The sequence below is a fragment of the Myxocyprinus asiaticus genome, chromosome 1 (assembly GCF_019703515.2).
Source record: "Myxocyprinus asiaticus isolate MX2 ecotype Aquarium Trade chromosome 1, UBuf_Myxa_2, whole genome shotgun sequence".
Lineage (NCBI taxonomy): Eukaryota > Metazoa > Chordata > Actinopteri > Cypriniformes > Catostomidae > Myxocyprinus > Myxocyprinus asiaticus.
In genome coordinates, this window is record NC_059344.1 from 16,529,123 (window position 1) to 16,545,220 (window position 16,098).

At 36.5% G+C, this 16,098-nt stretch overlaps 2 protein-coding genes across 2 annotated transcripts in view; one reads left to right on the plus strand and one right to left on the minus strand.

Annotated features, from left to right (window-relative positions):
• Positions 1-3,205, minus strand: part of LOC127451669 (protein AF-9-like) — a 91,551-nt gene extending 88,346 nt beyond the window's left edge. The window contains exon 1 of the mRNA XM_051716642.1: positions 3,147-3,205. The gene's annotated coding sequence lies outside the window, so the exon portion shown is untranslated. The remainder of the gene's footprint in view (positions 1-3,146) is intronic.
• Positions 592-16,098, plus strand: part of LOC127450225 (focadhesin-like) — a 106,197-nt gene continuing 90,690 nt past the window's right edge. Inside the window, exons 1-4 of the mRNA XM_051714182.1 lie at positions 592-697; positions 4,843-4,927; positions 5,244-5,318; positions 8,369-8,523. Of these exons, the coding sequence (XP_051570142.1) occupies positions 4,871-4,927; positions 5,244-5,318; positions 8,369-8,523 (287 nt within the window). The 5' untranslated portion in view covers positions 592-697; positions 4,843-4,870. The remainder of the gene's footprint in view (positions 698-4,842; positions 4,928-5,243; positions 5,319-8,368; positions 8,524-16,098) is intronic.

Genomic DNA, 16,098 nt, shown 5'->3' on the forward strand with positions numbered 1-16,098 from the left:
TAATAAGAGTTAAATTAAAATCTGACATTGCCATAATGTATGTAAATTACATAAATGGCAATGTTCGCAATTAAAAATGGTAAAACCAAAGATTTTTTATACTTTTATAAAAACCTCCGCGTTTTTACCATAGGAGAGAGCGAAACGGTCAACCAGCGTGTTACGACAGTAAGTCACCGTTTGCGGACACTATACAATTGAATGCGGAGAGCCGTAAACCGACAACTACCTGTCGCAATATTGTCCGGGACTTCTCTTATGAAACAGTATTTTTATCGTTGTAAACTCCACACGTAGTTCACTCCAGAAGCATTGTTTAGTGTAAAAGAAGTTGAAGATTAGCGGACTGCGATCAGTTCATTAAGTGATGAGCCGGTTCATAAAAAAAAAATAAAAATAAAAAAAAACATGTTTTTTCAGCACACTGAAGCATCTCGGCCTCTGGTCTTCTCGCCAGTGTACCGCCCAGATAATGTCTATGGAACCGCCGCGTTTTGCATTGTTTTGCTAACCTTGTAGGAGCTTTGGTAGAGAGGCTCTGGCACAACATAATTCCAATGACATTAGATTAACGTATCGCTTTTTCAACATGTTTGGTCCCCCGCGCGCACCGTAGAAGCGTTTTGCCGGGTGGAGGATTTTACGAAAAAGTTAGCAAACTACATCTAAACCTAACTGCCATATAGGATATCTTTAGGTAAGGATGTCATGTGTATTTTTCTACTAGTTGACTTAAATCTGCATGTTTATGTGAAGACAACAACACCGACTCAGTTATAGAGCGATAAGGAAAACCAGCTGCTCGCTAACATGCTGTCCTGTAATGTTTCCTCACATAACTAAATAGATCTTTGAAATGCAACACCTCTATTTTCACTGTACATTGCTTTAATCCGATATTAAATTGAGGTTTAAGATCCGCAGGTGGCAGTACTATGGTACGGTGATGATATCAGATGGCAATTCCACAGCACATGGTATAGACAGATACAGATGAAGTCAGAAGTTTACATACACCTTAGCCAAATACATTTAAAAAACGTTTACGTTTTTCACACTTCCTGACATTTAATCGTTGAAAACATTCCCTGTCTTAAGTCAGTTAGGATCACCATTTTAAGAATGTGAAATGCCAGAATAATAGTAGAGAGAATGATTTATTTCAGCTTTTATTTCTTTCATCACATACCCAGTGGGTCAGACGTTTACATACATTTTGTTAGTATTTGGTAGCATTAACTTTCAAATTGTTTAACTTGGGTCAAACGTTTTGGGTAGTCTTCCACAAGCTTCTCACAATAAGTTGCTGGAATTTTGGCCCATTACTCCTGACAGAACTGGTCTAGCTGAGTCAAGTTTGTAGGCCTCCTTGCTCGCACATGCTTTTTCAGTTCTGCCCACAAATTTTCTATCGGATAGAGGCCAGAGCTTTGTAATGGCCACTCCAGTACCTTGACTTTGTTGTCCTTAAGCCATTTTGCCACAACTTTGGAGGGATGCTTGGGGTCATTGTCCATTTGGAAGACCCATTTGCGACTGAGCTTTAACTTCCTGGCTGATGTCTTGAGATGTTGCTTCAATATATCCACATAATTTTCCTTCCTCATGATGCCATCTATTTTGTGAAGTGCACCAGTCCCTCCTGCAGCAAAGCACCCCCACAACATGATGCTGCCATCCCCATGCTTCACGGTTGGGATGGTGTTCTTCGGCTTGCAAGCCTCACCCTTTTTCCTCCAAACATAACGATGGTCATTATGGCCAAAAAGTTAAATTTTTGTTTTGTTTTGAACATTTCTCCAAAACGTAAGATCTTTGTCCCCATGTGGCGGTTTTGGAGCAGTGGCTTCTTTCTTGCTGAGCAGCTTTTCAGGTTATGTCGATATAGGACTCGTTTTACTGTGGATATAGATACTTGTCTACCTGTTTCCTCCAGCATCTTCACAAGGTCCTTTGCTGTTGTTCTGGGATTGATTTGAACCAAACTACGTTCATCTCTAGGAGAATGCGTCGCCTTCCTGAGCGGTATGATGGCTGCATGTTCCCATGGTGTTTATACTTGCGTACTATTGTTTGTACAGATGAATGTGGTACCTTCAGGCATTTGGAAAGGATGAACCAGACTTGTGGAGGTCCACAATTTTTTTTCCTGAGGTCTTGGCTGATTTCTTTTGATTTTCCCATGATGTCAAGCAAAGAGGCACTGAGTTTGAAGGTATGCCTTAAAATACATCCACAGGTACACCTCCAATTAGCCTATCAGAAGCTAACTGGCTAATTGCCTAAATGCTTAACATCATTTTCTGGAATTTTTCAAGCTGCTTAAAGGCACAGTTAACTTGGTGTATGTAAACTTCTGACCCACTGGAATTGTGATATATTCAATTAAAAGTGAAACAATCTGTCTGTAAAAAAAAAAAAAATGTTGGAAAAATTACTCGTGTCATGCACAAAGTAGATGTCACAAATGAGTTGCCAAAACTATAGTTTGCTAATATTAAAGTGTATGTAAACTTCTGACTTCAACTGTAGATGGATAGATAGATAGATAGATAAAACTATATATATATATATATATATATATATATATATATATATATATATATATATATATATATATATAGGTTCTGTTTGTTTGTGTGCAAATCTAAAATGGTTCTATGGCTTGATTTTAGGTGTAATTTCTCAACTTTTCATTATTTATACAAAGAAAGTAATGTTATATCAGGTTCACCAGCTAGCCAGTCCCTCTTACACAGTGTCACTTAAACAATGATGTATTATTGTGCACACACAACTAGTGCAGAGTAAGCAATCCAGAGCGGAAGCCTTTGTGTGTGTGGACAAGTAGCCAGAGGGTGGAAATCCCTAGAATATTTTCAGTTATCTGTTTTGATGAAAAAAATGATCCCATAAAAACAAACGATTAGTTTGCCAACATAGTTAAACAAAAGTCTACCTGCAATAAAATATTTAGATTGTTGGATGACAGTTTGAAAATCTGAGTCAAACAAAGACTGAAGATTGAAAAAATCAATCTACAGCAACACAACAATTCTGCCTAATAGTAGTAAAAATAGTACTACATGGCTTGTATAGTTTTGACATAGGACAACTGTCTCGAATGCATGAATTGAGAAACCTACCTGATTTGCCCGAACCACTCTTTGCTGTCAGTAATGGTGCTGTAGTAAAACTGTCACGCTGTGTGGAAACACAGCTGGTATTTCATCACAGACACAGTGCTGGCTTGTCAGATATCAGTCTCAGGAGGGGTGGGGCTGCGTATTGGACTCGCATTGTCTCACTCTTTCTCCCTTATAAACCTGAATCTCCAGTGGCCATCAGCCAGTGTCAGTCAAACGAACGGCTGGTAATCCCATAGTCCACTCGAGACAACCTGGCAGTCCGCATCTGGCCAACTGTGAAAGTGACTTGTGAATAATGCATCCCATTGATGTGGTTGCCAGTGCCATCTGTCAGATGGTTGTAACCTCTGAGTTTAGATGCAGTGGGGCGATGTGTGTCACAAGCCATTTTTTTATTTCGCCTTAGATTACATTGGTTTGAAGTGGTTATTCTAATTTAACTCTAATGGGATCAACCTTAGGGCAGTTTTTGTCCCGTCACCTGTTTGGTGTGCTAGATCTCGGATCACCTGTGATCTGAGAGAGTTTAGATAACATGCCTCATGGTTCACAAGCTGTTGATGCAAAGCTGTGTTCTTGGTTTAACAGATGATGTCAGTTTGTATGGCAGTTTTTTTATTTTAGGGAATTAGAGTTTATTCTAAATTTGTGCACTGAGATTTCCATAACTACATTTTTCATCACTTGGTGATTTCCAGTTGAATACAGCATTTTTAAGGTATATTTATGCATTTTGTGAAGGAAATGAGAGTGGTGCTTGCTTATTCATGTTAGGGTCGCTACCACAATACTAGTGCATTTTGGGTGGTTACTTGGTGGTTGCTTGCTGGCCCAAGTCAAAAGAGCCCAGCCCCATGGCCCTATGTTATTTTGTTCTCTAGATATGGCTTAGATTTCTCCTTTAAAAGAATAGTATATCCAAAAATGAAAATTCTCTCATCACTTACTCACCCTCATGCCATCCCAGATGTGTATGGCTTTCTTCACCCTCATATCATGACTTTCTTCCATCTGCTGAACACACATGAGGATTTTTTGAAGAATATTTCAGCTCTGTAGGTCCATACAATCAAGTAAATGGTGGCCAGAACTTTGAAGCCCCAAAAATCACATAAAGGGAACATAAAAGTAATCCATACAACTCCAGTGGTTAAATCCATGTCTTCATAAGTGATATGATAGGTGTGGATGTGGAACAGATCAATATTAAAGTCCTTTTTTACTATAAATCTCCATCTTTCACCAGCTCTGACTAGTATCTGACTAGAATGCGAATCACCAAAAAACTAAAGAAAAATGTGGAAGTAAAAGTGAAAGTAGAGATTTATAGAAAAAATGACTTAATTATTGACCTGTTTCTCACCCACACTTATCATATAGTTTCTGAAGATGTGGATTTAACCACTAGAGTCGTCTGGATTACTTTTATGCTGCCTGTATGTGCTTTTTGGATCTTCAAAGTTCTGGCCACCATTCACTTGCATTGTACTGACCAACAGAGCTGAAATATTCTTCTAAAATTCTTCTTTTGTGTTCAGCAGAAGAACGAAAGTCATACACATCTGGGATGGCATGAGGGTGAGTAAATGATGAGGTGAACTATCCCTTTCATGTAAGTGTAAAGACTTTTTATGGCACTTTTATTGTCTGTCAAATAAAAATCTGTTTGGTTTATGTTCATGTTTTTTTTAAGAATGGGTCATCAGCAATGATGTTGGAAGATGACTGAGAATTTGAAGACGAGATTTGAGTTCCCCAGCTCCCTCATTCAAGCTCAGGTAAAGCACTAGTCCTATTGTTTTTTTTTGTTTTTTTTTAAGTGATAAAACCACACAAATGAAACATTTAAAGGTAAAAAGAAAAAAGAAAAAAAAAACTTCAAATTCTACAGCTATTCCGTGAAACGCTTGATTATACCATCAAACATGTCATGCCGGTTTGGATCCATTCCTGTAAACTTTGATTTGATTAACTTTGATTAAATCTACTTTCTGTTTGGTTTCCTGAAAAGCATTTGAAGAACAAGTTTTTCTGCCTTACCAGTCAGGAAGGTCTGCTGATGTTTTAACCCGTTTTGCTGCTTTTTAATTCTAGGCTGTGAGGACATTGGTTGCTGCAGTGCTTAAGGAGAAAGGTCAAAATGAAAGGATTTGTCAGTCCTCGACTAAAGTGAGTCCTCACAATCATTCCTGAAGATACATCATGAAAAGATCCTTGAATTAATTTTCATTGATCTTTTAAAATGAGTTTGATGTACAATGAAAACGTACTAGCATATTTTCAGGAGGGGCGGCCTATCCTATAGGTGAAATAGGTGGCCACCCCTAGGCCCGAAATGCCTGGCGGGCCCCGCAAGAAAGTGCATTGATAAAAAAAAATATTAAGAAACATCAGCAACTTTTATTTTGAAATTTCATGTGGCTCTAAGTATTCCCAAGCTAACACAATAAATGCAACCATCACGTGTAGACCTGATAATTTAATATAATGACAGTGATAACCAAAAAGAACAAATTAAGAGTAAGATGAGCTCTGAATAATCACCAAACGACAAATAACTGAAAGTTACAACAATTACAATAACAGCAGTGTATATAAAATCGACAAACAGTAAAGCTATAAGCAGTACAAAGTAATTTGCAATGCATAATTTATTCACACCGCAATGCATTGCTGGGAGTTGAGCGGCATTATCAGAAAAGTGCCCGCCCATCATTGTGAAGTAATGCAGCATACATACAATTATTCCTAAACACCAAAAGAAATTAAGATAAGCGTAAAATTAGAGAATGTCTGTCAATTTGTGTGCTATTCCTGTGTGTAGCATCTGCCGCACTGCATATTCTTTTGAAGGATCCCATTGTTAGAAACGAGTGGCTTAAGTTTTATAACAAGGTCAGTGATCATTTCAGTTTGATCTTAACAGTTTACATGGCACATGTTAGCATGGACTGTTTTCTGAACCTGTTATAATGTAATGCAGGTTTTGGTAAATAGGCTGTTATTGATAGATGGGACAACGCAAGCTTTACTGGACTCAAGAATGCCAACAAAATTGGCAAAAATGCTACCAAAAGTCAAAATGTGGGGGCAAAAAGCCCTCACAAAAAAACTTTTTATTTAAATTTTATTTGTAACATTTTATATATTTCTTAAAATTCTATTCTAGGCTTAGTTAATTATTCAAACTATTCAGATGGACAATTCATTTAAATAAATAAAATAAATGTATGTATTTGACATAAATAGACAACACAGTTTTATATGGATTGGAAAAAAATGTCAATGAAAATCAGTTCCATGGGGCAAAAAGTTAATTTCTGACACTTCATTAGCAAACTCGCAGTCATTGTGTATGCGATGCAGCAATGCGCTATTTCTCACTTCATGAGCAACATTTCTCAATTCCAAGCAACAGAAGGAGAGTGGAAAATGGGAATAAAAAAAGTAAGTTACAGCTGTTTTTTTTTTTTTTCAAGAAACCTTGACTTGCATTATTAGTAGACCTTATGTTGATATGACCCCTTTAATCCTCCTATTTTGTTAAAGAAGGGGCGCTTACTTTACTGTTTGCGGTCATTTTTGTCCGAAAACAGCACAGGTGTAACTTTTTAAAGAAATAATCAAATTTCCTTTTTACCCTTAAGTAAAAACAATAAGATAATACACTCCTTTTGGGATTTAATGTTTTGTAGATCTAATTTACATATAAATGTCTCAATTTCACCATTCATTTGCATATGCAAATAAGCACATTCATGTAACTTCAAAACAGTAAAAACCTACACTATTAAATTCTCTGATCATTTACTCACTGACAAAATTGTGTAGATCCAAAATCCACATATGGGCAAAAGAAAATGATTGGTGGTTAAATCCATGTCTTCTGAAGCGATTTGATCGGTATGAGTGAGAAAAAGATCAATATTTAAGTCCTTTTTTTTTTTTTTTTAAACTATAAATTCTCCTCCCTGCTCAGTCAGTTTCCACTTTAACTTTCTCATTCTCCTCCTCCTGTTTTTGATTCACACCTTTCTTGCATATCGCCCCCTAATGGGCAGGGAGGAGAATTTATGACAAAAAATAAATATTGATATGTATTGATCACCCACACCTATCATATCATGTCTGGACACATGGAGTTAACCACTGGAGTCATATGGATTATTTTTATGCTGCCTTTATGTGGATTTTGGAGTTTCAAAATTTTGGTACCCATTCACTTGCATTGTGATGACCTACAGAGCTGAAATACTCTTCTAAAAATCATAATTTGTGTTCTGCAGAAGAAAGAAAGTCATACACATTAGGGCTGAAACGATTAATGAACGTTATTGACAACGTTGACTAACAATTTTCATTGTCGAATAGTCGTTTGATCTCATTTAACGTAACATGAGATCATATGGAACTCTAATGATGATGCATGAGAGCAGCACTGCAGTTCATGCTTGATTGAGGAGAGGAAGAATTAAACAGCTCACAGTTCAGATGCACTCCAAACTTTCCAAACAGCTTCAGGTGATGTAGATTGCAAAGAATGAGGGAATAATACCAAATAAGTAAATACAGAAGCATTCTCATTGTGAAATAAGCGGAGCTGGATCTGCCGCTCCTCTGAAGCAAAACTTGCGTGTCGAGCAGCTTTAAAGGAAACACCCCGACATTAATTCCGTACACGAAGTGTCCAACATTCCACACTCTGTTTTGACAGTTGAAAAAGTGCATCATCCGGGTACTTGTAGTATACTTCTTTTTGTTGCATTTTCAGTGTAAACATAGTACTCGCACTACTTACACTTCAAAATGACGTAAAATAGTGCCGAAGTGTGCGGTTTGGGATGCACGTTTAGACTTTGTTGTTTGTTCTCGTTGTGTCTGTGTGCGTGTGCACTTCTTTATTTCTAATTAGACTTATCGAATCAAGTCCAAATTTTTTTGTGTGTGCTCAGATGGCAAATGGAGGAAAAGTCATGTACTGCTCAGATAAAGGAAACCATTATTATTACATCGTAAAAAGTGATTTCGGTCAAATATGACCGAACAGTATAGGAAGGTTAAATGAAATAGATGCCCTGTAGTTCTCAAGGCTTTTCCAGCCAATTTATGAAACCCTCGATTGCATACATTTACCCCATTTTGCAACTCCTCTAATATTCTGTCTTAGTGTTTCTTATCCAAACATTTCTGTTTGTTGCCCTTGTGTTGAACATCAACAGAGTCTAGCACTGGAGTCACTGTGGGAGCAGTGCAGTAGTGATAGTACAGTCGTCCGCTCAGCATGCTGTGATGCACTGGTGCTGCTCGTGGAGCAGGGACATGCAGATTTGCAGTATGTGCTCAACACCACCCTCAACCTCCTGCCCTCTGCAAGGTATGCTTCTGTTTGCCTCTGCTGAACGATTACCTGCTTCTCTGAACTAATGCAGATTGTTATCCCTGGACTCTTTTGTCTTATACAGACAAAAGGAATGTCAAAGGAATGTTCTGGGTTCAATACAAGTTAAGCTCTATCAACTGTATTTGTTGCACAATGTTATAAATAAACAATTCCCACAAATCCATTGTTTATTTAAAAAAGCAGAAGTTGCTTATAGCCACAAGTTAACATTACAGTGTGATTAAATTGCTGACTAATCTGTTAACAGTTATATCATTACGACATAACGCTGGTAAAACCTGTAATCTGGTAAATGCTGTAACACTGGTGAGTCCCTGACTATATCAGACTGAAATCATATTAACACGTAGCCTATTATGTTTACCAGTAGTGTAGTAAGAAACTTTTAGTGGGTGGGCCAAGAGAAATTATCGATTGCATGAGATCTGTAAACCTTATATTTACACTGGCGGCCAAACGTTTGAATAATGTACAGATTTTGCACTTATGGAAAGAAATTGGTACTTTTATTCTCCAAAGTGGCATTCAAGCTGATCACAATGTGTAGTTAGGACATTAATAACATTAGTAACGATTTAAAGAAAATGTTTAGAACTTTTTAAACTACTTCAAAGAGTTCTCATCAAAAAATCCTCCATGTGCAGCAATGACAGCTTTGCAGATCCTTGGCATTCTAGCTGTCAGTTTGTCCAGATACTCAGGTGACATTTCACCCCACACTTCCTGTAGCACTTGCCATAGATGTGGCTGTCTTGTCAGGCACTTCTCACGCACCTTACAGTCTAGCTGATCCCACAAAAGCTCAATGGGGTTAAGATCCATAACACTCTTTTCCAATTATCTGTTATCCAATGTCTGTGTTTCTTTGCCCACTCTAACCTTTTCTTTTTGCTTTTCTGTTTCAAAAGTGGCTTTTTCTTTGCAATTCTTCCCATAAGGCCCACACCCCTGAGTCTTCTCTTTACTGTTGTACATGAAACTGGTGTTGAGCGGGTAGAATTCAATGAAGCTGTCAGCTGAGGACATGTGAGACATCTATTTCTCAAACTAGAGACTCTGATGTACTTATCCTCTTGTTTAGTTGTACATCTGGCCTTCCACATCTCTTTCTGTCCTTGTTAGAGACAGTTGTCCTTTGTCTTTGAAGACTGTAGTGTACACCTTTGTATGAAATCTTCAGCTTTTTGGGCAATTTTAAGCATTGTATAGCCTTCATTCCTCAAAACAATGATTGACTGACAAGTTTCTAGAGAAAGCTGTTTCTTTTTGCCATTTTTGACCTAATATTGACCTTAAGACATGCCAGTCTATTGCATACTGTGGCAACTCAAAAACAAACACAAAGACAATGTTAAGCTTCATTTAATGAACCAAATAGCTTTCAACTGTGTTTGATATAATGTGATTTTTATAGTACCAAATTATCAATTTAGCATGATTACTCAAGGATAAGGTGTTGGAGTGATGGCTGCTGGAAATAGGGCCTGTCTAGATTTGATCAAAAATGACTTTTTTCAAATAGTGATGGTGCTGTTTTTTTACATCAGTAATGTCCTGACTATACATTGTGATCAGCTGAATGCCACTTTGGTGAATTAAAGTAACAATTTCCTTCAGAAACAGCAAAATCTGTACATTATTCCAAACTTTTGGCCGCCAGTATATATATTTTTATTTAGCTCTTTTTTTTTTTTTTTTTTATGTTTTTAACGTTTAGCTAGTTGTTTCCAGGGGCTTACTGTATTTAGGACATTTAGCTACTAAGGTTTCTCTAATTTAAGAATAATAAACATGAGAATATTACATGCAGAATACAAGGAGGCCTTGTGGCTGAGAACTGATATTAATTATTATTATACACTATACAATTATTATGTATTTGCCCTAGAAATTGTAGAAAATTTTAAAACAGAATGGAATTTTAACCATAACCATGGAGCATTTTTGGTATATTTTTTTCCTAGCACAATTTGCTGGCGTGTCTTTGAATGAATGAAAGTGACGGATAAAATGACGGAAATGATTGTTGCTGCTACTCTGCTATGGTTAACTGTCAATAAAATTACTTTCTTTCACTCTGATCATTAAAGTGGGGGAGAGATGACCCTGCTACGATAGCACGGAAAGAGAAAAAGAATAAAAGAATCAGGCTCCAAGGTAGAGAAAAAAATATTTTGAGCTGTCTACACCTGTGATCTTTTCCCTAAGTTATGACAAAATATTCATAGCAAATAACATCACTTTGTTTTAGTCGTACATTGTAAAATGATGCTAGAATTTAAAAGGCTTTAAATGTAACATATTTTATCATCCAAAATAATTAATTCAGTGTAGATTTATTATGCTGTCACAAGGTGCTTTTGATGCAACAAATAGAAGTTTTAGCGAATAAAATACATAATCAATTCCTACATATGATATTTGTAATTAACATGATTTTAACTTAAAAATAAAGTGGATGGAGTTTAGAGTTTTAGGAGTTTTTGAGAACATTTCAACATACAAATTATTTAATTCAGCATCTTATTTCAACTCGATCTGGTTTTGATGGACAGGTTAGAAATTATTTAAATATATAGTCTAATTAATACAGTTTCTTGCAATCAATTCACTTATATGCAATTTATGCATATAGGGGCATAAGAAAATGATTGGGTGGCCCTGAATGCCAACGGGTGCAACCAGTCCACCCAGGCCCACCTGTGGCTACGCCAGTGACATTTACATCTTGTGGCTATTCAATTGAAACAGTTTGTGTTTATGTTAATGGACTGGCCCCATTCAGTTCCATTTTAAATACCTTACTGTAACTGTTAATATTTTTTTGAATGAGGTGTGAGTCAAAATAATTTGAGGTGTAATCAACATTATGCCACAAATGCTGCTGATTGAACTTAACTTGTATTGAACCCAGAACATTTCTTTAAAGGAATAGTTCACCCAAAAATGAAAATTCTGTCATTTACTCATCCTCACATTGTTTCAAACCCATATGACTTTCTTTCCTCAATTGAACACAAAAAGAGATGTAAGGCAGAATGACAGTCTCAGACACCATTCACTTTCATTGTATGAAAAAAAAAAGATGCAATGACATTGAATGGTGACTGAGGCTGTCGTTCTGCCTAACACCATTTGCGCTTCACGTAAGAAAGAAAGTCAAATGGGTTTGGAACAACATGAGGATGAGTAAAACAATGACAGGATTTTCATTTTTGTGTGAACTAACCCTTTAATTTACGAAGACACCATATAGCACATTATTATACCATATCATCACATTTAATAATCCTTTAGATTCTAGTGCCTGCTATTTGGCGTAATTTATTACCAGGATGTTGGCCCAAAGTGTGGCCAGTTAATCAGTGCAGGGCTTCTTATTGACACAGACCTAAATTTTGAAAACCATTGTACAAAGACTTAAAGCTTCAAGTACTCTTCGCTCCTTAACACATATACCCCAATGGCTTGAAACTGAGAAACCAGCTTCAGCTCAGATGCTATGAGGTTTATTTCTGATACAGTACAATGTGTGAAACATGTCACACCCTTCCCACCCCGTCAAACCCTGATTGGATCTTATCAGAACCCTCAAGCACTGGCCTCTCCTTTCTTTGAACTCTTGAATTAGTGTGGTTATTTTTTTTATTTTTTATTTTTTATTTACACATAGAGCTATTACATATGAAAGCATCATAGCATCTGATTAAGGAAGAGTGAACATCATTAAGTGTATACTGGTAATATCTGCAGCTGGGTTGCTGTTTAGAAGCATCAAAAGTTGGAAAACACATGCAACATGCATGAAGTAGATAAAGAAATGTGGAAACGTGACAATAAAGTGTTATAAAGTGTTTAAGCATTCAAGCTCTTAAAAGTTCCCCAATTTAAGTCTTGACCAACATTTACTCATAATCATACTAGTAATAGTCGGTGGTTTCTGTGCTGTTAACATCACTGTAAACCCTAATGTTGTCATTACTGAAAAAATCAAATAGTCTTAATTAAACATTACTTGAAATGTCAAGTTTTGGGCATATAACTCAAGTATCTAAGTTTCTTGAACTTATTTTTCTTAAAAATCTATAGACGTAAAATGTTAAGTGTTAATATCTCAAACAACTGAGTACAAAATTGAGGCTACGGTGAAAACCCACAACTTGCATTTGAATTATTTATTTCATTATTTTTTGCTCAAAGGGAACACATAGGGACTTTTAAATAGTTGTTATTAAGATTTCATTGAGGTTTTTAGCTCTTGTAGTATTATTTATGTTGTTTTGTTGCAGATAGTGGTTTTGTGTGATGTCACCATAAGGATGTCATCTCATTTCTAATGCAACTAATGTACAGGCATATATGAATTTTGTTGAGAAATTAGTTTATTTAATGATTGACCTGGAATCAGTTATAATCTTCATTATTTAACGGGATAGTTCACCCAAAAATAAAAATTCTCTCATCATTTACTCACCCTCATATCATGACTTTCTTCCATCTGCTGAACACAAACGAAGATTTTTAGAAGAATATCTCATCTCTGTAGGTCCATTCAATGCAAGTGAATGGGTGCCAACATTTTGAAGCTCCAAAATCCACATAAAGAGAGCATAAAATTAATCCATATGACTTCAGTGGTTAAATCCATGTATTCAGACATGATATGATGGATGTGAGTGTGAAACAGGTCGATTTTTTTTAATCATAAATTCTCCTCTCTGCCCAGTAGGGGGCGATATGAAATATGCTCAAAGAATTTAAATCACCAAAAACAGAAGAAGGAGAAAGTGAAAGTGAAGGAAAAATTACTTAAAAATGTATCTGTCTCTCACCCAAACCTATCATATCGCTTCAGAAGATTTGGATTTAACCACAAGAGTCGTCTGGAGTACTTTTATGTTGCCCTTATGTGGATTTTGTAGCTTCAAAATTTTGGCACCCATTCACTTGCACTGTATGGACCTACAGAGCTGAAATATTCTTCTAAAAATCTATGTTTGTGTTCAACAGATAAAAGAAAGTCATGCACATGAGGGTGAGTAAATGATGAGAGAATTTTCATTTTTGGGTAAACTGACCCTTTAAGCTGTGTTATTGTATGACCTAAATTTGAGTCCATTCAATCAAACTCATTACATTGAAACAGCAAAATTTACATTGCAAATCTGAGTTCAGTCTACTTGCTTCTAGTTACCTTAACTTAAGTAATTGAACACCAAGTTAAGTAAACTTAATTACACAAGTTTTGGAGACACTATTACTCAATTCAATTGAGTGGAGTCAATTTATTAGGGTTTTTAGTGTAGAGGGGGCAAATTGTTAACTCTTAGCCATGGATTGTTCTGATGTGATGCACATTACCTCAGGTAATGATTTTTATCAGCCATTATATACAGTATATAGCAAATGCAAAACTGAGTAGCAGTCAGTGAAATGTTTGGCTCTCAGAACTTTTAATTAAGGTTTTGAATAAATTATTGGTTGTTTGGCTTATTCATTTATCCATCCCCTTAACAGTGAATTAGACATTGCACTAGAAATGTTATCTAACATGCTAGATGAAGCATTTTAAAATAAATGGAACAGATAGAATGAAGTTCAGCTTTTGGTTGGATCAGACTGACCTGATTTTGAAACATCCTAAAAATAACTGTAACCTAAAAGCATGCAAACAAACACGGAAGACATTATTGGTTGATTGCAACTACTGTATAATGCGGTTGATGTTTTGCGTGTTGAGAGGATTACTTCACTGATCTGCCCACTCACTTCCTTTTTCTTGTGGACTCTTGGATGAAGATGGCAGCAGACAGAGAGCGCACATCTGCATATTCAATTATCTTACAAAACACATTTGAAATGCAGCCTCCTCCATCAACCAGCTCATGTGTTTCAAACACACACACACAGACACACACTCCTGCTGTCATCACTGTCACTGAGCAGCTTCCCACGCAATGTGTCCTTTTCATTGCACAGAGCTGAATTTAAAGTTAAGCATGTGAAATGTAAGAACGTGAATTTGGGACCTTACGTGTCCTTTTATGGTTTGAATTGTCATTTATGATAAGAGGTACTTTTACAATAGGATTGTTCTCTATCAGTGGAAAAAAAAGGGACAAATGAATGATCTTTTCTTTTTTAACCTATTTTCTTATTGTAACAGGACATATCAAAGGCTTGTCTCATTTACATCACTGCCATGAACCAAGATTTGCTACTTGCTAGTCAGTTGCAGGTGGTGTTAAGCAAAAGGGCATTCTCATTCTAAAGACCATTTGATTGGACAAAAATATGTGTAGTGCAAGAAGAGTCATCCATTTTTCGGTCTGTTTTCCCAGATGAGAAAGATTGCATGTTCTGCAAAAGGTTAATTTTGATAACTTTTAAGAGTGCAGCAGCATAGAGATGGCCTCAAAGCTCACAGAAAAAAGCCATAAAACTCCAATTGGATTTCATGGGATATTAAAGGTCTTCTTGAGTCAATGACTTTAGCATTTTTGGCCAATTTGCCACTTGCATTGATAGTAGTGAATAAAGCCAAGTAATGTTGGGAAGAAGAGGGAAGATCGAGAAATAGACGTGAGCCAGAATTGAACTCACGTTGCCCGCATGAGCACCGACTTCTCTGATAACTTCAGCATTTCAACATTATGTAGGCTTCATTTGGACCTCAGTAAGCACTAAACTTCATCTTTGTTTTCAGCAAGATTCAAGCTTGTAAGATTTGCAATACCCCAATAAACAGAGATGGGGTAAACATAAGCTGATTGAAGTGCACAAAACTGGAGCATTCCGATATTATCATGCGCACCGTGTACCAGGCTCATGAAAGAGCCAAGATGAAAGCCAAAAGATGTATTTGCTTTCAGTGTGGAGTTATGTATTCCATCCTGGTAAGATATACAGTAATCAAACACAGAAGAACACAGATAGACATACTAGGGAGAGCAAAGAAGGAGGGATGAAAGGAACACAGCACATGTTGTCACGCTGTGGTGATTTATAATGTATGAGAAGCACTTCCACCTGTACTCTTGTAAGGGAATCATCCCAATATGTCATTGGCTATGTTTGGAATAGCATACTACTTGCACTATTTCTGGCCAGAATGCCAATTTTTTACATGGAGTACCCGGATGACCTACAGAGCACAGTGTGGAATAATCTATCTCAAAATACAATGTTCTTGACTAGTCCTTCCATAGATCAGACTGGTTCCGGAAGTAAAAACAATTGTATTCATTTTCTCATAGAGGAATTGTTTATTTCACAATGCTGTTAAAGTTATAAACCTGCAATGACAGATCTACCTCAGGCTGTTCATTGATGAAACATCAATGCATGTCATTTCAACTTGATTTGAAAAAATTGTGTTAAATAGCAGAATTTCTGGTGAAAAATTACATTACCCATGATCCTAATGAGAAATGCTCCACCAATCAGAGAATTGCGGCAAACAAAATGTACCAAAAGACACGAAGTCTAAAACTTCATAAACGTAAAATGTATTGTTTGTTTACTTATAATCAACAACTTTAAATCAAT